The sequence below is a fragment of the Macaca nemestrina genome, chromosome 13 (genome assembly GCF_043159975.1).
Source record: "Macaca nemestrina isolate mMacNem1 chromosome 13, mMacNem.hap1, whole genome shotgun sequence".
NCBI classification, from domain to species: domain Eukaryota; kingdom Metazoa; phylum Chordata; class Mammalia; order Primates; family Cercopithecidae; genus Macaca; species Macaca nemestrina.
The window spans coordinates 73,902,962-73,928,104 of NC_092137.1; the positions used below are offsets into that span (position 1 = coordinate 73,902,962).

The 25,143-nt window shown below is 40.2% G+C and overlaps 1 protein-coding gene across 6 annotated transcripts in view; it reads left to right on the forward strand.

Annotated features, from left to right (window-relative positions):
- Nucleotides 1-23,271, forward strand: part of LOC105465444 (ALMS1 centrosome and basal body associated protein) — a 222,632-nt gene extending 199,361 nt beyond the window's left edge. For all 6 annotated transcript variants that reach the window (XM_071076913.1, XM_071076915.1, XM_071076914.1 and 3 more), the window contains 7 exons: nt 12,978-13,098; nt 14,256-14,459; nt 14,773-15,014; nt 15,769-15,952; nt 16,800-16,863; nt 22,021-22,120; nt 23,116-23,271. In XM_071076913.1, coding sequence (XP_070933014.1) covers nt 12,978-13,098; nt 14,256-14,459; nt 14,773-15,014; nt 15,769-15,952; nt 16,800-16,863; nt 22,021-22,120; nt 23,116-23,160 — 960 coding nt within the window. In that variant the 3' untranslated portion in view covers nt 23,161-23,271. The remainder of the gene's footprint in view (nt 1-12,977; nt 13,099-14,255; nt 14,460-14,772; nt 15,015-15,768; nt 15,953-16,799; nt 16,864-22,020; nt 22,121-23,115) is intronic.
- The last annotated feature ends 1,872 nt before the right edge of the window (nt 23,272-25,143 follow it).

The following is a 25,143-nucleotide window of genomic DNA, read 5'->3' on the forward strand; positions in this document are numbered from 1 at the left end:
GGTGCTCTTTATTTTTTTCTCGTCTGATTGCTCTAGCTAGGACTTTGAGTACAATGTTGAATAGCAGTGGTGAAAGTGGGCATTCTTGTCTTGTTCCAGTTATCAGGGGAAATCCTTTTAACCTTTTCACCATTCAGTGTAATTTTGGCTGTGGGTTTGCCATAGATGGCTTTTATTACCTGAAGGTATGTCCCTTCTGTGCTGATTTTGCTGAGGGTTTTAATTATAAAGGGATGCTGAATTTTGTCAGATGCTTTTTCTGCGTCTTTTGAGATGATCATGTGATTTTTGTTTTAAATTCTGTTTGTGTGGTGTATCACATTTATTGGCTTGTGCATGTTAAGCCATCCCTGCATCCCTGGATGAAACCCACTTGACCATGGTGGATTATCTTTTCGATATGCTGTTGGACTCGGTTAGCTAGTATTTTGTTGAGGACTTTTGCATCTATGTTCATCAGGGATATTGGTCTGTTGGTCTTTGAAAAGATAAATAAAATTGATAGACCATTAGTGAGATTAACCAAGAAAAGAATAGAGAAGATCCAAGTAAGCTCAATTAGAAACAAAATGGGAGATATTACAACCAATACCACAGAAATACAAAAGATCATCAAGGCTATTATGAAAACCTTTACACATACAAACTAGAAAATCTAGAGGAGATGGATAAATTCCTGGAAATATACAACCCTCCTATATTAAATCAGGAAGAAATAGAAACTCTGAACAGACGAATAACAAGTAGCGAGACTGAAACAGTAATTTAAAAAACTGCTAACAAAAAAAAAAAAGTCCAGGACCAGATGGATTCACAGCTGAATTCTATCAGATATTCAAAGAAGAATTGGTGCAAATCCTACTGAAACAATTCCAAAAGATAAAGAGGGAATCCTCCCTAAATGATTCTATGAAACCAGTATCACCCTAATACCAAAACCAGGAAAGGATATAAAGAAAACTATTGACTTGCTCTTTCTGTGTTTCTTTCTGCCCTGTGCTGTCTCCCTTGCAATCTCTGCAGTCCAGGCCCTCTTCTCTCTCTGTGATCTCTTTGCACTCTGTCTGCTTCTCTGTTCTGTCTGCCTCTGCTCACCCACACCTGCACTCATGCCCCACATGCCCCACCCTCATTCTCTCTGTTTCCCACTGTGTCTGTTGTGTGTCTCTATTCTTCTTCTGATTACTCTTTCCTCCCCCACCCTTATCTCTTATGGTATTGCTATGTTTGTCTCTGTGCTTTCTCTGTGTGTTTTCACTCTTTTTCTTTCCTGTCTCTCTTCTGCAGTTCTGTTTCTTGGTGTCTAGTTGTCTTGTGGTGGGGGAGAAAGGATAGTTTACTACTGTCAGTATAAAAAGTGAAGAAAAAAAGGTCATTCAGCAGTTTTTCTTTATGAAGAAAAAGCTGAAAATGGTGAATAATTTCTCTGTATTTTAGATCTCTCCTTAATTATATTAGCTCATGTTTCCAGCAGGTGGGGAAATAAACAACACAAGCAAACTACCAAACAGAGACCTCCATGAGAAAAGAAAATGAGAGCTTTACATCCAACTAAATGTTTATCAATGTTTCATATATTTTTATAAAATGGAGTTCATATCAGACTTTACATGCCTATATATGAAGAGAAATTACACTCAAAAGCAGCATCCTGAAATCCAAAGAGTAAATTTTTTTATATGTTACAGAGAAAGAGTTAAGATATAAAACTATGTATACATATTATAATCCAAATATACATACATATATGTGTATATATGTATACATATCAATATCACTGGAGCAAAATATATGTCATACATAGAACTAAAAACTGAAATTATTATAAAAATGTGAATTATGATTTTTTTTTATATTTTTATCTATTTTTTACAAGAAGTATGTTCTAATAAGAAACCATAAAAGTTGTTTTTGTTTAACAATAATAAAAAAAGGTAAGCCAGACTGATAAACAGAAAATGTTAGTTATAAGCTTAGAAGATGAATTCTCAAATTTCTCGTTGACTTCTATTTTGGGTGTAAGAGACCATTTTGAGCCTCCCAAACTAGTCATAATGAACTCTTCTAGAAGTATAGTGAAATAATAGGATTAGAGAACTAGTATACATGGTTTCTGTGCCATAAAGTACAGTTTTCTTTTAACTTCCGGTGCCAAGGGTTGAGTTAAATGTACTCCTCAGTTCATGACCCCTCTTTTAAAATTTTATCACCATATCCCATACTCATTTCTGTCTCCCCATAGGAAACCAGTCTTATGTAAATAAATATGTTTCAGGTTACACGAGTTCTTACAAAATACTTCTTTTGTAAGTATGCATGAACTTTCATATATAAAAGGTATACTATTATTTTTGTTGTGTTCACTAAGTTTTGTATTTTCAAAGTCTGCCTACATTGCTGTAAGTATATCTAATCCAAGTTTCTAATTGCAAAATGCTCCATGGAGTGCAGCTACCCATTTACCCATGAACTTCTCTATGAAGGGCACCCACATTGCTGTCAGCTCCCCAGCAACCACAGAACATGGCAGTGCTTGTCTTTTTCCATGTCCTCTTATGCATCTGTCTGAAACTATCTTTAGCATATATACCCAGAAGTGGAATTCTTGGCTTACAAACTTGTATACTTAATTTCCTATATTAGTACCGAATTGCTTTCCAGTTCATATTCCTACCTACAATGCATGAAAATTTCCATTTCTACTTCTCTGCTAGTTATTTCTAATTTTTATCAGAACACTAGTAAAACAAGTTTCTCTACCATGGGAAGATAGGGTTTTGTTTTTTTTTTTTTTCTTTTTCTTTTTAATGAGATAATACTTGTCTTGAACATCTAGAGTATCTCTTTAATTTCCATGGGAAGAGAGTTTTTTTATATACTTTACAATGCTTTCAACCAGAATACATTCATTTGTTCATTCATCCAAATATAATTATAGAATTGACAAAAGCACAGAGTGACATACTTTAATGAGCTTTTTTCAGATGGGTACATATGAGTAAGAAAATATATGGAAAATTTTTATAACGATATTTTAAAACTTGATTTAAGTATCTGGTAAAACTTCATTGTCAAAATACAGTATCCACAGTTGTTCCAAATACCCATGGAATATTTACAAAATTAATTGTACATTAGACAAAATATTGATGCATTCTCAAAGCAGAAATTTTATAAGTAAGCCCATATTCTGTAACTGTAATACAGTAAAATTGAACTTAATGACTATAATTTTTAATTTCGCCAGTGCTTTAAATTGCATTTCTATTAGGTTTCCAATTTGCCATTTACATTTCTTACTTTGAGAATTACCTTTATGTATCCTTTGCCTGTTTTTCTCTGAAGGCTTTTTTCCTGTTCATTTTTGTAAACGTATTTGGAGACCACTGTAGTTACTGTTTTTTAAATTATATTTTGTTACTTTTTTTTTTTTTTTGAGATGTCTCGCTCTGTCACCCAGGCTGGAGTGCAGTGGCACGATCTTGGCTCACTGCAACCTGCGCATCCCAGGTTCAAGCGATTCTCCTGCCCAGCCTCCTGAGTAGTTGGGATTACAGGCGCGCGCCACCATGCCCGACTAATTTTTTTGTATTTTTAGTAGAGACGGGATTTCACCATGTTGGTCAGGCTGGTCTGAAACTCCTGACCTTTTGATCCACCCACGGCCTCCCAAAGTGCTGGGATTACAGGCATGACCCACCGCACCTGGCCACTTTTTTTTTCTTTTTTAGATATGTGGTCTTGCTGTGTTGCCCAGGCTGATTGCAAACTCCTGGCCTCAACCAGTCTTCCCACCTAAGCCTCCTGAGTATCTGGGACTACAGGCATGTGCCACTGTGCCTGGCTTCCTATTGATTTTTAAGCATTAATTACATTGTGTTAATACTGGAATAGTATTGTTATATACTTCTTTATTTCTGTGTTCATGCTAAGAAAGATCTTCCAGCCTCAAGATTTGTTTTTAAAAAATTATCCTGCTTTACTTTTGATACTTTTTGAGGGATATGAAAGCTTTAAGCTTTAATTTAAGCTTAAGCTTTTAATCTACATGGAATTTATTTTTGTGTGTACAGGTATAAATTTATTTGCAAATGGTAGCTAGTTGCCAATAAAGATTTTTAAATAATGTCAATAAATGAATTTATTAGAAAAATCTAATGTTCTTTTGTTAAGCTAGACTCCAATCAGTTAGAACTGGTAAATAATTGGCATGGTTCTTTTGAAATTTCCATTCAAAACAACTGAAATAACATATGGACACCTTATAAAAATGGACAGACCTGAAGAGGAAATTAATGCTGACTGAAATATGAAGGAGTTTTATTTATTAAACTTGAAGTTGGATCAGATCATCTAAGTGAAAATATCTAACAAGCTAGATGGATCTGACCCCATGAGGATATCATGAGTGAGATGAAGATTTTAGAGTCATCCGTGTAAAGGTGGTGGTAATTCTCATAGTTATGAAAGCCAAGAGGAAACATATTTGGGAGAATGCAAAGAATAAACAAATGTATAGGGCTACTTCCAGGTCATCATTTTTCAAAGCTGATAGAAAAACCTTTGGGAAACATGCTGTCTAGCTCTGTCACGTTCTACAAAATTGTATGATCATTTGTCAACCTTCTGGTTTTCCTATGAGTTAATTGAGTGTTTTAGCTCTTGGTTCATTTTCTTTCTGTCCAACCCAAAGCCCTACCGTTATCTGGGAAACTTTATTGTCCCATTAGAGTTTTTTGACCTCAGTTGTAATGATCATTGACCGTAATAATTTCACTGCATTTTAGCCATACATTCTCTTAACTATTGTTTGAATTTTGGATTCACTCAAAATTGTTTGTTCTCTGCAATCTTTACTTCTTCACATACCAAAACAAATTTTTCAAGAACCTGTTATGCAGGCACAGCACATTGTTAATTTTCTGAGGAAGATTTTCCATAGTTTTCTGATCAACCACACTGGCAGAAATAGATAACTAGTTCTAATTTACAAAAGGTAAGTAATAGTTACCACCTGAGTTCCTGCTTCTGCAACCTTTTTTCACTAGGAATTAAATGTATGTCAAAGCATTATTTTTTGGACAGACACTTGGTAATTATGTCACCCCTTGTTGGTGAGTAAATTTTATTGAAAATACACTTGCTGGTTGACACAGTTCTAGAAACTTTTCACAAGAAAAGACAGTCTTTTGGTGCCATAGACTATATTTCTCATTTTGACTCTGACCGTTTTATCAATGTGTGTCTCTGGTCCTAAACCTGAGTGATTATAAATGAATTAGCATAAACCCATGCCTCTAAAGGAAAAGCATTCCCAGCAGGCACCTGGCTAGCTGAAGGCCAGCAGTACCAATCCTCCTACCTGAAGAATAGCAGTGTAGGGTCACATCAGAAAACATGGCCCTTTTCCTATGCTGGATATGTTTTTCTAAGCTCAGTTTCCACCTAACAAGTAATTTTTTAATGAAAAGCTTTTATTTCTAGGTCTGTCTCATGTCTTTAATCAATAAATATGGGAATGAGTCTCATTTAGTTCTTAAATAAGCTAAAAAGTACTACAAAAATCCCGAAACATCTCCGAGATGGTGTGGTTACTTTCTATTCTTAGTCTCGTGTAAGACAGCAACAGGTGAGTTTGCTCTCATAATGGAAATTAAGACAGAAGCAGCCAGCCAGCATATATTTCCTTCCAAGATTGTGTGCAACAGAAAGCCTAACCCATGGTGGCTGACAGTGTCATTTAATATATAGTCACCTAAAGCTTTATGTGTCAGCTCCATTGCAGTGGGCTACTCCACACCCAAGCCTGAGGGATGAGGAGATTATTAGAGGAGAAGCGTGGGACTCTCCCACGGACTAAGGAAAGTTGGACCATTGTGGTTTACCGACCGCATGTATAAATGGATTCAGAAGGAAAAAAAAAAAAGTTCTATCCCATGATGGGTCCTCAGCACAAATTGTGGGACACGAGTGCAGGTGTGTGCATTGTGATTATTGCGAATCTGTGGATGGATTCAAAAATCACATGGCATGGTTCTGATAGTTTGTGCTTGGCCCAGCTTTAGAGTAGTGCTCCATCACACCTACAGCGTTTAGTGCCCACCTTTTTGTTAGGATTGTTTGTTGTTTATTACATGAAAACAACACTGTTTATCACCTTCCAAAGTTGGTCTTTTTCTGATTTCAGTAACATAGGAGATGCGGAACTATAGAGTATAAGCATTTGTTCTCCAAACAAGACTTCATAGTCCACATTTTTTCAGTTTGCATACAATAAAGTGCATTTTATGCCTTTCTTGACTTATTTCCCATGCCGTAAACTTCACCTGTTTAAAGTATACAGTTTATTGGGTCTTGTTATGGTCACAGAATTATGCAACCATCACCATAATCTGATTTTAGAACATTTTAAACACCCTCCAGAAAAATCCTGTAACCATTAACAATCAATCTTCATTTCCCCAACCTCCCACCTCTGCCACAGCCTGCAGGCAACCACTAATTACTTTCTGTTTCTATGGATTTGCCTATTCTGGCCCTTTCATATAAATGGAATCACAGTCTTTTGTGACTGACTTCATTCACTTAACATAGTATTTTCAAGGTTCATCCACATCATAGCAGGTGCTCATTCCTTTTAACGGCCAAAGGACATTCCATTCTATGAATATACCACATTGTATCTATTCATAAGTTCATGGACATTTGTGTTGTTTCAATTTTTTTGTCTATTATGAACAAAACTGCTATGAACATTCATATGAAAGCTTTTTTGAGGGCATATGTTTTCATCTCTTGGGTATATACCTAGGAGTGGAATTAATCATACGGCAACTCTATGTTTAACCATTTGAGGAACTGCCAGACTTTTCCAAAATGATTGTACCATTTTACATTCCACATACCAGCAGTATGTGAGGGTTTCAATTTTTCCACATCCTAGTAAACAATTGTTTTTGCCTCTCTCTTTGATTGTCATCTTCCTACTGGGCTGGATAATTATATTGGGTTGAGAGAGAATTTATTCTTAGACTGTTTTCTATTTTTAAATGTTTACCTTTTTATAGGCAAGCATTACTAAATGAAAAAGGATTTCAATGAAAACGGAAACATTCCAAGGCTTCTCATATAACCCAGTGTAATTGTGTGTTTTTTCACACCCTGTGGTGCACACCATGACTGCTTGTGTCCTTTGGAAGTGCAGGATGTTCACAGAAACTCAGACTTGGAAGGGACTCTTGGAGTCCTGTGATCCTACCCACTGCCATCAACACTTCTGCATCTGCACCAAATGACAGGCCACCCTCTAGTAGCTCCACTTCTCACGTGCTGCACCAAATGACAGGCCACCTTCTAGTAGCTTCACCTCTCACGTGCTGCACCAAACGACAGGCCACCTTCTAGTAGCTTCACCTCTCACGTGCTGCACCAAACGACAGGCCACCCTCTAGTAGCTCCACTTCTCATGTGCTGCACGAAATGACAGGCCACCTTCTAGTAGCTTCACCTCTCACGTGCTGCACCAAATGACAGGCCACCCTCTAGTAGCTCCACCTCTCACGTGCTGCTTATGGGGCAGCAGTTCCATTTGCCTAAGGCTGCAGTTATCAAAGGCTTTAACTTAGATCCAATATCTCCTTGCATTGGAGTATCTGGCTCTGCTCTCAGAGCTGCTCTCCGAAGGCACAGGAAACAAACCTAGCCCTCTGCCTCTCGGGCCTCCTTTCCTGATGTGTTTTCTCTCAGGTCTTCACTCCATGAACCATTCCACATGGGCTGTGATTTCTGCTCTCCTTTCTGAGTTTGGCAGCTTTCCTGGGTATAAGTTTGTTGGTGTCTTGTTTTTAAATATGTCCCTCTCAGCTAAGCTTGTTGTGCTTCAGGTAGTGAGAACGTGTTGACCAACACAACTTATCACCTTCATTCAGTGGCTGGACCATGTCTGTGGCCTAACGTATGTTATTCCTGTTGAACTCCTTAAATCTTTACTGCCACACCCTTCCCCACAAGTTTTTGTTTTGTTTATTCTCATTTCTTGAACTGGTAATACAGTACAACCACATGTACAAAATATTTGATCAGGAGTGTCCTTCCTACTCCTGTTCCCCAGCACCCAACACTCCTTCCCAGAGGTATACAATAAAATTTCATCCTTTTTTTTTTTTTTTTGAGACAGAGTCTCGCTTTGTTGCCCAGGCTGGAGTGCAGTGGCCGGATCTCAGCTCACTGCAAGCTCCGCCTCCCGGGTTTACGCCATTCTCCTGCCTCAGCCTCCCGATTAGCTGGGACTACAGGCACCCACCACCTCGCCCGGCTATTTTTTTGTATTTTTTAGTGGAGACGGGGTTTCACCATATTAGCCAGGATGGTCTCGATCTCCTGACCTCGTGATCCGCCCGTCTCGGCCTCCCAAAGTGCTGGGATTACAGGCTTGAGCCACCGCGCCCGGCCAAATTTCATCCATTTTAAGTATACAGTTAACTTTTAGTAAATTTACAGAGTTTCGCAATCATCACCACAATCCAGTTTTAGAACATTTCTGTCATTACCAAAAGGTCCCTTGTACCCCTTTGCAGTCATTCCTCATTCCCAGCCCCAGGCAACCTCTCATCTGCCTTCTGCCTCTTCTGGAGATTTAATGTATATAGCATCCGATGTGGTCTTTTGCTACATAATGATTTCAAGGTTTTTTTGTTAACATAATGATTTCAAGGTTCATCTGTGCTGTAGTATGCATCAGTGGTTCCTTTTTGTTGCTGAATAGTATTCCATTTTATGGATATACCACATTTTGCTTATCTTTCAGTTGATGGACATTTGGATTGTTTGATTTTTTTGAATAATGTGAATGCTGCTATTAATACTTGTGTAAAAGTTTTGTGTGGGCATACATTTTCATTTCTTCTGGGTTTTTACTCAGGAGTGAAATTGGTCAGTCATACAATAGGTTTATGTTTAACTTTATCAGAAATTGCCAAAGTGTTTTTCCAAAGTGGCTGTATCATTTTACATTCTTTCCTGCAACGTGTGAGGGTTTCGGTTTCTCCACTTCCTTGTCAACACTTGCAGTTGTCCACCTTTTTATTTATAGCCATTCTACTGGGTGTGAACTGGTATCTTGTGAGTTTAATTTGAATTTCCCTAATGACTGATGATATTGAACATTTTGTGTGCTTACACTCTTACATCTTCTTTGATGAAGTGTCTTTTTAAATCTTTTCACCCATTTTAAAATTAGGTTATCTTCCTACTGAGTTGAAAGAGCTCTCTATATACTCTGGTTACAAGTCCTTTATCAGATGTATTTTTTGTAAATAATTTCTCCCAGGTTGTGGCTTTTGAAGTGCAAATGGTTTTAATACAGTAATGACGAAGTCCAGTTTAAACTGTTTCTTTTATGGATTGTGGATTGTACTTGGGGTGTTATATTCAAGAACTGTTTGCCTAACCAAAGTCACAGAGATGTTCTCCTATGTTTTTCATCAAAAGTTTATTGTTTTATTTATTATGTTTAGGTCTACAATCCATTTTTAGTAGACTTTTTGTGTGTGGTGTGTTGTCTAACTTCATCTCTTTGCATAGGGATATTTAATTGTCCCAGCATTATTTGTTCAAAAGAATATTATTTTCTCCAATTAGTTGCTTTGGCCCCTTTGTTGAAAACTAATTGATCACATATGTAAGACTTCATTTGGAATTTTCATTCTGTTCCATTGATATGTCTATATATATATATATATATATATATATTTTTTTTTTTTTTTCCTTAAGACAGAGTCTCACTCTGTTGTCCAGGCTGGAGTGCAGTGGTGCAATTTCAGCTTACTGCAGCCTTTGCCTCCCAGGTTCAAGCGATTCTTCTGCTTCAGCCTCCCGAGTAGCTGGGACTACAGGTGCACACCACCACGCCCAGCTAATTTTTGTATTTTTAGTAGAGACCGGGTTTCACCACATTGGCCAGGCTGGTCTCGAACTCCTGACTTCCTCATCCACCTGCCTCAGCCTCCCGAAGTGCTGGGATTACAGGCATGAGCCACTGTGCCCGGCCAATCTGTATCTATCCTTATATCAATACCACAATGCCTTGATTGCTGTAACTTTTTAAGATTTGAAATCACGAAATGTAAGTCCTCTACCTATCTTTTTTTTTTTCCAGTAACTTTTGGCTCTTGTGGTCCTTGCCATTTCCATATAAAGTTGAGATCATTTTGTAGATTTCTTGAAAAATGTTTGCTAGAATTTTGATAGAGATTGTGTAGAATCTACAGATTAATTTGGGGATAATTGCCATCCTAACAAGTTTGAGACTTCCAATCCATGTATGGTGAATGTCTCACCATTTATATTGACCTCTGATCTCTCCCAGCAATGTTTTCTAGTTTTTAATGTGCAAACCTTGCACTTCTTTTGTTAACTTTATTCCTAAATATTTTATTCTTTTTGATGCTATCGTGAGTGAGATAGTTTTCTTAATTTTATTTTCAGGTTGTCACTTGCTAGAACATAGAAATACAATTGATTTTTTATCTTATTAATCTTATATTCTGCAACCTGGGTAACCTTGGTTATTAGTTCTAGTTCTTTGTGGATTCCTTAGTATTTTCTACAGAGAAGATCATGTCATTTGTAAATAAAACCAGTTTTACTTCTTCCTTTTAATCTGGATTCTTCTCTTTCAGAGACATTTTATAAATAAAAAAGCAAACACCTACATATACTTTTTTAGTACCTAACATGCTTTCTTCCCTTCTTTTATAGCTGCAGAGAAGGTATAATGTATTTCTTTTTTTTTTTTTTTTTTTTTTTTTTTTTGGAGACGGAGTCTGGCTCTGTCGCCCAGGCTGGAGTGCAGTGGCGCGATCTCGGCTCACTGCAAGCTCCGCCTCCCAGGTTCACGCCATTCTCCTGCCTCAGCCTCCCGAGTAGCTGGGACTACAGGCGCCCACAACCGCGCCTGGCTAATTTTTTTGCATTTTTAGTAGAGACGGGGTTTCACCGTGGTCTCGATTTCCTGACCTTGTGATCCGCCCGCCTCGGCCTCCCAAAGTGCTGGGATTACAGGCATGAGCCACCGCGCCCGGCCAGGTATAATGTATTTCATGTCAGTCACTTCTTTTTTATGTTCCTTTTTTTAAGGAGAAAATAAAAAGATTTTTTTTAACATCATGGTAGTCTCTAGTTTTATATTAGTGTTTTATATTTTACCATCTAAGTCATCTGTTCTTTCTAAAATGCAGATTTTGTTTCCATTTCTGGATGGGGAAACTGACACAAAGAGGTTGTGTCTTGCCTAAGTAGAGACTGCTAATAAAGGGAAGACCCGAAACTGGCCTAGCTGTTTGGAATCCTGACACAGAGCTTTTTTTTTTTTCCTGCATCAAAGTTGCTGCCATTCCTCCTGCCTAATGAGCAGACCTTTACAATTGCCCCTACTAAACATGCTCTGATTTAGCCCATCATTCCTGTTATTACTTGGGATCCTGACAGAGGCTCTCTCTCTGATGAGTATTGTATGTAAATTCTCCTGTTTTCCCTATCTCTAAGACATTTATGTGTAAAATCTTAAGAAGGAATAGCCAGCACCAAACCCAGTGATTGCACACAGTAATTGCTTAGTAAATATTTGTTGTCAAAAGCAAGATGCACCACTCAGTAAAGACATCTCTCTGTTTTGAAATTATGTTTGGATAAGGTTGGTTCAATCCGTTATGATTCTATCAACTTGTATTATCATCCAACCCATATAACTCCATCTTGCCCTCAAAGATGCTATGAAATGTTTTGGCATTTTGTTCAAATCTAGGTACAGTATGCTACGTATTCTTTTGGTTAGCCAGTAAAATGACCTTATCTACTAGAGAAAACAAGGCTAACCTGGCAGGGCATGCTCTGCCTGCCTGACTGAGCCTGGCTTAAATCTGCTCATCTTTTTTTTGAACAGTTCCTAGCAAATTATCTGATTCGTAATGCATCCTAAGTTTTACATGTCATCAGTGTTCATCCCACTAGTTTGCAATGCCTACCTTTCTGACAAAATATTTCCTTTCTTCAACTGTCTAATATAGATCTTCCTCACCAAAATTCTGTTACAAGTTTCTTTGTGACTCTGGAATATGGTTTATCTAGCTCAAGGGATCAGATATCCTCAGTTTCCCATCCTCACCCAGGCTTTAATTTACCTCCACCAGACCTGCCTAAGTAGAAAATTCCCTGGCATTTATTCAAAATATAGATGCCCAGACCCTTCCCCTAGAGATTCCAATTCATTATTCTGGGTTAGCCTCCCTCTGTCCTTATTAACGATGGAGATATTAACAATGAACAAGTTTAAGAAGTACTATTTTACACTATAATATTGTGTTCAGCTATATCTTGTTAATCTTTTTGTCATCTACTGACATTCCACCATCAGCTGCAATCTCAGAAATTGCCTTCATTGCTCTACTTGCTCTGAACGTAATTAAAAGGGCTTTGGGACTCTCTAATACTTTTTGCAATACTCTACTCATCAGGACGTCTCACGAGCCTTGCAGGTCTTTGGTGTTTGTCTTAATATACGTGTCTGAGTCGGCTCTTAATTGGAGAGCACTGTCTTCAGTTCATCACTTTTTTTTACCTATCTCCAGCCCTCTTTATCTCACATGAAAATTATATGCAGGTGTCACTTCAGAGTTTCATTCTGAAGATACATCAGACTAATGTTTGGCTAGCATTCTCTTCAGAGTTCTTCCAAGCCCAGTGAAAATAGCCAGGCTTTTTTTGTCTTACCACCTTACAACAGCTTCAGTCCTATCCAACTACAACATTCTCCCTATCACAGATACAAGGCAGCATGTTCACAGTATCTCAAGCTTCTTCTAAATGCATCTCAACAGTTTGAATTGGATTAGAAAGAGGACTTGTTGGCTTGCTTATCCTGTGGGTAACTGTGACATTGACTGCAGGTAATAATAACAAGATCTATTTTATTTTTCTAGGTAGCAAACCATGTGATTTCTTCTGACTCTATTTCCTCTTCTGCCAGTAGTTTCCTGAGCTCGAACTCTACTTTTTGCAACAAGCAAAATGCACACATGTTAAACAAGGGCATACAAGCAGGTAATCACTTGAATCTAAACTTTTTCATTGAAATACATTGAAATGGCTCTTAAACATATAAGATACTCAACCTCAATCATAATAAAGGACATGAAGATAAAACTATATCCAAGTGCCAGTTTTCATCTTATCAGATTGGCAAAAATTCAAGTTTGATGGCAAGTTTGTGGGCAAGAGTGTAGGGAAGTGGGTTCCCTTGTGTATTCCAGTGAGAGTAGAAGTTGGTTCACTGTGAAAGACAATTTGAAAGTTCCTATCAAAATTACTTTCACTCAGCATTTTTACTTTTGAAATGTCTGCTATATACTATGAATATGTGGAATTTAACCTAAAGATATACTTGCATATGTGCAAAATAGTGTACAAAATTAACCACTAAAACATCATTTATAGCAGGAGATTAAAATGAATTTAGGTGTTCCTCAATAACTGAATGATTACATAAATTATTGTATATCTAGATAATGAATGAAATTCTGCATAGAATGAGGAAGCTCTGTACTAACATGGAAAGATCTCCAAGGCATATAATTGATTTTAAGAAAAGGTACAGAACAGTGTATAGCATACTACAATATGAATTTTTTTTTTTTTAATGAAAGAAATAAAGGAGGGAAGAGAATTGCTTAAATGTGCCAAATGAATTCTCTGGAACCATATGGGGTTGTGAACAGAATATATGAAGACCAGAAGTAGGAAGGAGGATTTTTAGCTATTGCCTTTCTATTCCTTTTGGTTGCATAAAATAAAAATAAATAAACTTTCATCTTGATTTGTTTCTTCCCCTCAAATCCTGTCTTTACTTCTGTCAACCTCTCCCTTACCTGGGTGACTACCAAAAGGAATCTAAGTATTTATTGTCTTTCTGACTTGGGATCAGAGTTGAAATCCTTTACCCTTTGAACCCATATTTGTTCTTCTTTCCCTCTAATACCTAAAATGACTTACAAATAAAACCCTTTCTTTTTTCTTCTCCCTCTTTTTCCCTCCTACTCTCTCCTGTCCTTCCTTCTCTTCCTCTGTCTTCCCATCCCTCCATCCCACACAAAGGGATTGTATTTTTGAAACATTAAAAAGGGTTCACGTACTCACTTGAATAAACCTGTCAACTCAGCCTCAAGGTTACTCCCAGAGACACCTATGATCCTTCCCCTCAGGTAACTTGGAGATTGTGAACGGTGCCAAAAAACACACTCGAGATGTTGGGATAACTTTCCCAACTCCAAGTTCCAGCGAGGCTAAATTGGAAGAGGACAGTGATGTGACTTCTTGGTCAGAAGAAAAACATGAAGAAAAACTGCTCTTTACCAGTTATCCTGGAGACAGAAAGTTAAAAAAGAACAAGAAGAATTCCCATGAAGGTCAGTTTCTCATTCCAGATCTTGTAGTAAAGAAACTAGTGAATTTCAAGTCCCCTGCGATGCTGACTGTGTGTTTCCAAGTGACTCTATGTGGTCCCCACCTACCCCCAGCCACCACCTTGTCAGGTTTTCAAAGTCCAGCACTGCAGTTACACAGTCATCCCTGCAGTGAAACCAGACTCAAGGGCACCCTGTGGCTGCTGACAACTGAGACCCTTGAGGGACTCTATTATATGCATGTCCTTGATGAGAGCTGGGTGGTGCTGTAAAAAAGCGAAAAATCTGTTTTCCTTCTAAAAACTGTTTCCTGTAGGAGTTTCCTGGTTTGTTCCTGTGGAAAATGTGGAGTCTGGATCAAAGAAGGAAAATGTGCCCAAGATTTGGGGCCCTGGCGTCTCCTGGTTTGAACCAATAACCAAGACCAAGCCGTGGAGGGAGCCACTGCGGGAGCAGAACTGGCAGGGGCAGCACCTGGACGGTCGGGGCTCCCTGGCAGGCCCAGGCAGAGAGGATGGCAGAGACCCACTGAAGCCGTTTGTGAGAGCAACCCTGCAGGTGTAGTGACGTTGACTTAACTTTAGCCCTACGTGTAGGGAGAAGAAGGGCAAGGCACAGAGAAGCTGGCTGTGTCACTTGGTGAGCTGAGGTGTAGGCCCGAGACCCTCTTTTCTAGCATTCTGCAGTTCACCTGTTTTCACGCATGAGGGCTGGGTTTCTCATCGTCCGTCAAAGGCTGCCTTACTCTTAACCATAGATGGTGAATCACCCTCAGGATCTGGGGACAAGGCCACAGGAGGGAGGATTTGCAGTTCTGCTTATCGGCCTTGTGGGTCCTTGTGTGTGGAGGGCCCAGAGGCCTGACGCTTGTATGGCCTCATGTGTGTTCCTTCATGTCCTCAACTGCTGTTTCTGCTCTATGTCAGATTTAAAGGAAACCAAGTCTCTTCTGATATGTCCCTTGGGGGATAAAGGAAATGTTATTAATGATGTATTTGTTTGAATAGATCTTTAAAATAGCACTGTAGGCAGAGCTGTATTGCATTGATGTTTTGGAGAGTTGTAATTGCCATAGTCTTAGTTCCTGGCCTATGCTGAAGGCACGTCTTTGTTCACTGCGGGTTCCAAGCTGGAGCTCTCCCCCACAGAGAGGTGTCGGGAGATTTTTCAACTCTAGATATTTTCTCGGCATTTGAATCAGGCTTCCCCATATCTCTTGGGCAGGTGGTGTTTTTCCAGGCATTTGGAGAGTAGATTGCATCATTAATGTGAGGCTGAGCATTTTCTCTATTTTTTTTTTTTTTTTTTTAAGGAATCGCTTCAGTTTCACAGACCTGACTTCATCTCCAGCTCTGGGGAGCGGATAAAGCGCCTGAAGTTAATAGTCCAGGAGAGGAAGCTGCAGAGCATGTTACAGAGCGAGCGGGATGTGCTATTCAATATTGACAGGGAACGGCAGGGCCACCAGAATCGCATGCGCCCACAGCCCAAGAGAGGTACGCCCTGCGCGTTCACTTTCCTATGAGTGGAATAGAGAAGGCAAGGTCTGCTGCTGTGCTGCAGAGCCCTGCTAAAGGCCAGGCCAGGCCAGTTACATGGGCAGACAGCGACCTTTTGCTTGCCAAGACTCAAACCTTAGCTATCAGAACCTCCCCCCCTTCGGCACATTCATGATCCAACTAAGCCCAGTTACTCTGGCCCTGTCCCTGCATCTTAAACCAGCTTTGTGTCTGTGAGCAAGTTAGTTCCAAAAGTATATTGATTTTTCCTGAAAAGATGGGGCTGATTCCAGGCTTGCTTACCTCTTAGGATGGTAATAATTAGAATACTACTAATAATAAACACCTAGTCCTTACATCTTGCCCAGGTACTGTTCACATTAGTGCTTACAACATTCTCAGTAGATACTATTAATATATTTACTTTATAGTAAGAAAACTGAATCAAAGGGAGATTAAGTACCTCTCCCAAGATGACATACCCGGGTGTGCTGCTGTGGATCTGCATTCTTAACAATTATGATAATCAGACCTTGATAAAATAATGAAAGCTGTGAAGACTACAAAGCACTATCTAATTCTTTCATCTAACCTTACCTGGAAACTGGCCAGTTTTTTAATTCAAAGCCTAGTCTTTGCTACAGAGTGTTAGGTCCTTAGGGCCTTAGGCTGCTGTCCCTGTTACCCTAGTCTAACCCTGGCTTGCCTTGGTCATTGCTCCCCACCCAGTCTTGCCAGCTCAGAGTAGGGGCACGAAATCCTAGCAGCTCCCTCTCCCAGCTCTTGCACCATACCCTCTGGGTTAAGTCACAGTCCACTGAAAACCCTTTCTTCTCTTGCTTAGTCTTCCTGGCTGTCCAGAAGAGCAAGCCTATCAGCAAGAAGGAAATGATTCAGAGGTCCAAACGGTAAGACCAAGAAAACAAGAGTACGTATACAAGTGTAAAGCAGGCCAACAAGTGGTCAGGAGCTCTGGCTTGCACCCAGAATAAAGGCATTATGCTCAAGTTTAAACATTATGAGAAAGTTGTGAGAGTCATTTCTCACTTATGGCACTGAAAAAAAAAAATAGCACATCATGGTATGAATGACTCATATGCAAAAGATGAAAAACTCCTCACTGATTTGCATGCTTAGGATCCTCTTTATTAGAAACCTAAATTTAAATAAAGAATATTTTAGGCCAGGTGCGGTGGCTCACGCCTGTAATCCCAGCACTTTGGGAGGCCGAGGCAGGCGCATCACTTGAGGTCAGGAGCTCGAGACCAGCCTGACCAACATGGTGAAACCCTGTCTCTACTCCAAATACAAAAATTAGCCGGTCGTGGTGGTGCACTCCTGTAATCCCAGCGACTCGGAAGGCTGAGCAGGGAGGATCCCTTGAACCTGGAAGGCAGAGGTTGCAGTGAGCTTAGATAGCGCCACTGTACTTCAGTCTGGTAGTCTTAGAGTGAGACTCCATCTCAAAAAAAAAAAAAAAAAAGATTATTTTGAAGTAAAATTAAATAAGTTTTTGGGCCTCACCTTTTATTTTAGCAATCCCATTTCTAGGAATTGATCCAATAGGGTGAGAAATAACAGTGTTCTCCAGAATACATTAAGTTAAACTTTTTTAAAAAATTAAATTTCGAAGCATGTGAACACTGTTACCACTTGTGGTCTTTAAAAATAAGTATTTGTGCCTATGTAGATGTGTATACTTTTAGATGCATAGAATGTTTCTGGAAGACAGAAAAAACTGATAATACTGATTGCCTTTGGAAAGGAGAACTGATATAGTAGATTTTTTGACTTTTTACAATTTTCGAATTTTGTGCCGTGATGAACGAACATTAGCTACTCATTAATTAATTGATTTGAGTGTTGGGTGTGGTGGTACATTTCTGTAATTCTGCCTACTCAGGAGTCTTAGGTGAGAGAATCTCTTAAGCCCAGGAATTTGAGACTGCAGTGAGCTATGATCACACCATTATGCTCCGACCTGGGTAACAAACTGAGACTCTGTATCTAAAAAATAATAAATAAATTTTTAAAAAATTAATTCATTTCAGATATTCATATATTGATCATGAGAATGCCAGAGAATAAGTTAAGGTTGACTTTTTTAGGCATTCATTGGAGACTTGCTTTAATAAGAATAGTTTCTTAGTTGGCATAATGCTTCTGAAGTAACGATGCTTTAAAACCATTTATCTCATGGACTTGAAGCATTCCTCTTGAAATCTTGTTTTTACTCTCTCTCTAGTCAGCCCTTATAGGCAATCCAAAGGAATGCTTTAGATGCTTTAGTCCAGTGGTTCTCAGAGAGTGGTCTATGGGGTCCTGGAAGTTGCTGAGACCCTTTCAGGCGATTTGCAAGGTCAAAATTAATTTCAGAATGACACCAGGATGTTCTGTGCCTTTTTTGCTGTGTTGGCTATTTGTACCAATGATACAATAGTAATGCGAGAGGAGTAAAACCATTGGTGTCTTATCACTATTCAAGACAGTGGCACCAAACGATACTAGTCTAGTAGGCATTGTGTCCTGCACAGCCTCCCGCCAGGAGTGTGATGGAAGAACAAGGAAACAGTGTAAATGGAGGTACACAGGAAGCACTTCCTTTGCACAGTGAAAGATGATGACTGTTTCAAGGAAAAGCACTTATGCCATGGTTTGTGTCGTGAGCTGAACCAGCTGCCTTTTTCATGGAACGTGGCTTTTACTTGAAAGAGTAACTGACAGAAAACCAATTATTCTGACTTGTGTTTGTAACAGACATTTTCTTGAAAATGAAAAAGTGAGTCTGTGACTACAGGAAAATGTCCAACGGTATCTGTTGCCAAAGAAAATGTGAGTTTTCACGCCAACAACAGAATTCTAGAAAACTTGTGTTGACCACCATGGGCTTGACGACTTCTTAGTACTTAGACCTTTCTGATGAGATAAGCAGTGACGTTAACAAATGTGATGTTTTTCATGTTACATAAATAAATTTGTCAACATTTGGAAGAGCTGCATAACTCCCTGGACCAGGATTTTCCAAATGATTGTTGCTTTTTGTTACAAAATCATGGAATAGAAAATTCATTGAAATAGTACAAGGTAGACTGATGGATATTTATGTAACAGAATAGGAAAAGTTTACTGACATGTTTCCAGATTCTGCCTTGCAACTAATTTTTAATAAACTACCACTTGTCAGCCAGGCACAGTAGCTCACGCCTGTAATCCCAGCACTTTGGGAGGCCAAGGTGGGCAGATCTCTTGAGGTCAGGAGTTCACGCCTGGCCAACATGGTGAAACTCTTCTCTACTAAAACTACAAAAATTAGCTGGACGTGGTGGCGGGTACCTGTAATCCCAGCTACTCTGGAGGCTGAGGCAGGACAATTGCCTGAACCTGGGAGGCAGAGGTTGCAGTGAGCCAAGATCGCACCACTACACTCCAGCCTGGGCAACAAGTGCGAAACTCTGTCTCAAAAAAAAAAAAAGAAAAGAACAGAAACTCTCACTTATCAAGTTTGGGTGTAGTATCAAAGAGAATCAAGAGTTACCTGAAAAGAATAGTGCAATAACTTCTCTCATTTCCAAGTACGTGAACAATCTATATGTAAGCTGGATTTTTTTAATGCATACTTTAACCAGAGCAAGAAGGGACAGCATACTTAATACAGAAGCAGATATGAGTCCAGCTGTCTTCCATTAAACCAGACATTAAAGAGTTTTCAAAAAAATGTAAACAGTGCCACTCACTAAAATTTTTTGGTTTGCAAATCATCTTTATTTCTCATTAAAAATATAGGTTTCTTATGTTATTGTGTCACAGGCTTATTTTTATTTCAAGTGAATTAAATAAAGTTTTTCTTAATTTTTAATTTTAATTTTTAATACAGTATCAGTAGATAAAACCTACATTGGGATCTTCATCGTTTAGGAGTGTGAAGGGGGTCCTAAGTCTAAAATATTTGAGAACCACTGCTTCATTCTAACTCAGTCACAAAATGAAATTAGGGAAATTATACAGGGTTTGTTGTGGGGCCGCTACTTATACTCTCACCTCAGCAAGAGCAGTCCCTGCTGTAAGGGCCTAGGAAGCTTGCCTACAGGAAGACAGGCAGGACGTCTCCTATAACATATCAATGCTTTCAACCAGAAATATACTTATATGGGTGGATTTAGTGCCCATCTTCTGGAGAGACTTGAGTTTTTAAACTGGCACATTATCATTAGGTTGCTTCTATTCATGTTTATTTCTTATGTGGCCTCTTTTCAAGGAAGTGATCTGTTTCCATCTGAGAATCTTAACTATCTTCTAGTAACTCTTAATATTTAGGAAAGTACAACCCAGACCCAGCAAGTTAGGGTCACAGCTGGGGTTAGAGCCCGGTGTTTGGCCTTCAATTGTGTCCTATTGAGGATTTGTATCTCTGGAGCCTGTGTTACTCATCTTTTGTCATCATCTGTCTCTATGAAAGATATTTAAAGGTTCCTGTGAGAAGGAAAGATTTCAAGAGGAAAGAACATAGCTCTTTTATTTGGAAGTACTTGTTCCAGAGTGGCCTTCAGGAGACACCTTCACCTTCTCCAATATGTTTCCTGCGGAGCCCTGCATCAATCTAGTGATTTGTTTTTTCCAGATTATAGAAAACTCTGGGAAATATAGAGAAAAGTAGAAAAAAGAAAATGAATATCACTTATCATCCTTCCATCTAAACATAATACTAGTCCTATTTTTGGTGGAAGGTGTGGGAATTTTGCAGAGACCTGCATAACACACACTTTCTTCCCTCAAATTGTAGATCATACTGCATATACAGGTTTGTATCTTGCTTTATTTTACTCAACATTATGTTGTGAACCTTTCCTGTGACATTCAAAATTCTGAAACTTTTGTTTCATGTACATGAAACATACTTGTAACATATACATTCCATTATACTTCATAATCTATTTAACTGTTGTTTTGTTTGAAACGTATTTACAATGAGAGTGCATTTATCAAATGCACATTTGTGTTTCTCCCAACTTAAAATCATTGCCACCCAACCCCTGCTAGAACAGATCCCATGTTTTTCACGTGGCCACAAGATGCTCTGCAGCCCGCCTCACCCTCACCCTGCCTGTTTCCCACCTATTCCCTTACACTCCTTTTCAGGAAGCCTCGACTCCATTTTTACCAATACCCATTTTCCCTGCCTTGAGTGTCTTCTGCCTTTCTCCCCATTCGCTTTCTGCTCTTACCTTTTTTTGTTTGTTTGTTTTGCTTTTTGAGATGGAGTCTCACTTTATCGCCCTACTGGAGTGCAGCAGTGGGTCAATCTTGGCTCACTGCAACCTGTGCCACCCAGATTCAAGCAATTCTCTTGCCTCAGCCTCCTGAGTAGCTGGGGTTACAGGCACCTGCCAACGCTCCCACCTAATTTTTTTTTTTTTTTTTTTTTTGTAGTTTTAGTAGAGACGGGGTTTCACCATCTTGGCCAGGCTGGTCTTGATCTCCTGACCTCATGATCCACCCGCCTCTGCCTCCCAAAGTGCTGGGTTTACAGCCTTGAGCTACCACACCTGGCACTCCTATCTATTCTTAAGACCCAACTTACCTCTAATTTCGTCTCTGGAGCCTTTCCCAGCCTCCTTCTATAAGACTATGTTTCTTCTCTAGAACGTTTTATAGATGTGACCATTTTAGTACTTTCCCATAATTTTGCTAGTGTTTACAAATACAATAGTAACACTGTTCATAATCTTATATTGAAACCATCCATTTTTGCATGTAGAGTAGAAAGCAGAAGTTCACCTTTCCCTGATTTATCTCACTCCTTTCCCCACTTTATCCCACTCCTTTCCCAGACATAAGCACTATTAGGATTTTATTGTGTTTGTATTTCTCTCTCTCCCTTTCCAGATTGTGAGCCCCCAGGCCAGAGTTCTCTGTGCTGGAGTTTCTAACGAGGCCCACGGCCTTTCTGGGAGGGATGAGCTCCTGGAGAGTGGGAGGCATAGGGAGGGATGGTGACAGGAGATCTTGTGCCTCTGCACCCTGGTAACCTCCCCACTTTCTGTCCTTTCGCTGGTGCCATTTCTAAGGATTTATGAGCAGCTTCCAGAAGTACAGAAAAAGAGAGAAGAAGAGAAGAGAAAATCAGAATATAAGTCATACCGACTGCGAGCCCAGCTATATAAAAAGGTCAGTGGGTCCTCTGTCTATAGTGGGATGGATCAGGTTTATTGGGGGAAAGAGAAATGGAGAAAACATGTTGCCTCTTGAGTATACAGTCAGAATGAACCACATTTGAGGAATGAACTTAGAATGCACTGGACCAGTATTGAAATTTGGAAGAAGGCATCTGTAATTAGACTTCAAATCAGGTTTAGCTCCCCATCCATAATTGTGTAAGGCCCTTTCCATGCATTAATTTGGAGTGAAACCAAATTTCGCACACAGGAGTTCATTAACATATCATGGTGGAAATATCAGAATTATCAGGTTTCCATTCCAGAGTCCCAGGTGGTGACTTCATGCCCCTCACTGGTGAGTCAGATACCTCCAGAACTGTTAAACTGGAAAATGTTTGACTGAGGCATAAGAGTTGTCCACTTGGATGGCCCGAGGCCTCCAACTTGTCACCATTCCCTGCCCATAGTCCCAGTGGAGTCAGCGGTGCTGTTAAGTCCAAGAACCTCACGGGACAGCATTGGTGCTACCAGTTAATTCTCTGAGAACCCAGACCGGTTCCTGTGCCTGAAGGGCCATATCCTTCACTGTACTTGTTTCCTTCTCACCCCCTCAGTCACCGGACTGATGTGGGATGGGAGCTGCTTCTGGAGCAGGCCCCAGAACCCAGGCGGGTGCCTCAGGTGGGAGGCCCCAGGCACCACACCGCCTGTCTGCTGTGTCAGCATCGCAGGGCCAGGCCTCTCCTTATGCTGCTGTATGTGGGAACTGATGGATTATCTGTGTCTGTATAGAAGTAATAGATATTGATTACAGATCCTCTTTCCTGAATCTTTCAGGAAGCATTTTTTATATGATGACCATAGTTTCTGAAGCAGAGTAAAATGAGTAAGACTTGAGTAGGACCACACTGATTCTCCTTGGTGACATGGCTGCGGGGAGGAGTGGCATCTGCCTCTGGTGACAATAATATCTAACTTCTTTCCTGCCTTTTCTTTCTTCTACAGAGAGTGACCAATCAACTTCTGGGGAGAAAAGTTCCCTGGGACTGACACAAGTTTATTTTCCTCAGAGCCTTGGAATTCTATTTTATGAATCTAGAGAAGCACAATCCTTACTTTTGTGAGTCTGATTGAATAAAGCTTATTCTTTGTCCATGTGTACTTCAGAAATAGTACCTTCTAAAGAGTCTGGAGCAGAGTGGTGATTAAAATTCCTAATGGTTTGGGAGCAATACTTTCTTCATAGTGGCCTGTCCATTGGGCTCTGTGTTACAATGATATGATCAGTTCTCAAGAGTGAGTCCCTTTTTGTATGTGTTTTTATACTTTTAGAAAATAAAAACTTGAGATTAACTCATAGTAAACAATTCTTTCCCATCTGAAGAGGTGCAAGGAGCTATGCATTGTCTCCACCGAGGTGTTTAAATGCATCAGTTGAGGAAAATGGGCTTTCAGAATGAAATGTGGTCTGTCTCTTTAGAAACACAATGTGCTGTAGTGGGAGCACTGTTGTGGGCTTTGAGGAGCGGGTGTCTGGTTAGACGCCCACCGGGTGCACCCAGAGGCTGCTGCGGGAGAGGCATCTCGGATCCAGAGCCTCCTCTCAGCCCCAGTCCAGCTCCCACAGGGACTCTGTGTAGGCTGGGGAGAAAGGCCACCAGCCTTGGCTGACGGATCTTCCTCCACCCACACTCTCGGTTTTGGGATTAAAGCCTCAGGCCATTTATCATTACACGTGAACCCAACACTTACAACATAAAGAAGGACAACTTCTGAAAAAGATGAGTCAATGACTGAGATAAAGCACTTAACCCAGTAACTGCATCAGAATGTAACAGGATTTTTTTTTTCACGTGGCCTGAAATTACAGCTGAGGCCCAAAGTGATGGAGGAAGGTTTTCAACAGCCTCACTCTAAGTTCAGCAAATCCCAGTACTAAGGTTGGCAAGGGCCAGTCGTCCACTAAGAAGGCTTCCTGGGAGGCTGGATCCAAGCAGGCCCTGCCCTGAAGCACAGTTCAGAGCTTTCAGATCCTGCCCCCTGGGTTCCCTGCCAGGAAGAGGACACTGGGAAAAGAACCCATGGTGCATGAGGTCAACTGCTAGTTCTTCCCTTTCTTGCTAGGCAAGGTAATTAAGCACTTTTGGCCAATTTACCTGTAAAATGAGAGGGTTAATACCGCTAAGCCCCTCTTTACATAATCTCTAAAACAATATGACTATTTCCACGTCCTGTGAGACATTATTATTCAGAGTAGAAACAAATTGTTGTCTCAAATCTGGGTCTGCAAAGAACACAGGGGCAAGATGGAGTCTGATGAGGAATGATGAGCATGATTCTCTCTAGGCCCAAGGCTGTGGCATCCAGACACCTTCCCAGGACAGTTAGATTTGGTCCTGGGAGGCCCAGGTGGCAGTTGCCAGCCAGCTCCTCAGGAGAACTCATTAGCATCTCCACTGGGTTCCTTTAAACCAGAAATCTATGGACTTGCTTTCACATTATAGCAGTATTCCCCCAGGCCACCAACCATGCAGGTGGCAGGAAGGGGATGTGTTGTGGAGAGTCTCACAACTGCAGTCTTCCTGCCTGTCCTGTGTCAGGAGACCTTTGGCTGAGTGCAGGCTGAAGAATCCAGGTATCAGCCTCACAATCCCAAGGACTCCCTCAGTGTCCGTTCTGCCCCGGCGCTCAGGATGGCTTCCCACACTACACAGTTCTATGTGGGCTGAGAGCACCTGCTACAAACCACAGAGTCACCACCTCGTGCAGCCACTCCTGCAGCCGTCAGACTTTCCCCATGCGTGGCAGGACCTTGAGCCTCTTGTTTTGTTTTGGTTTGGTTTTTGTTCTTGCACAGGTGCAGGAAGCCCAAGCGGAGGCTGCATCATTGCCCCTGGTTCTGAACTGTGGTGAGATTCACTTTTGAATTGCTTCATCCTAGGCCTAGATCACACCTAACCTGGGAGGCACCACCTTCTTCCCTCCTGGAGGTGAGACTCCAGCCTCCTCAGTCAGTCCCCTTCCCTGAGGGCA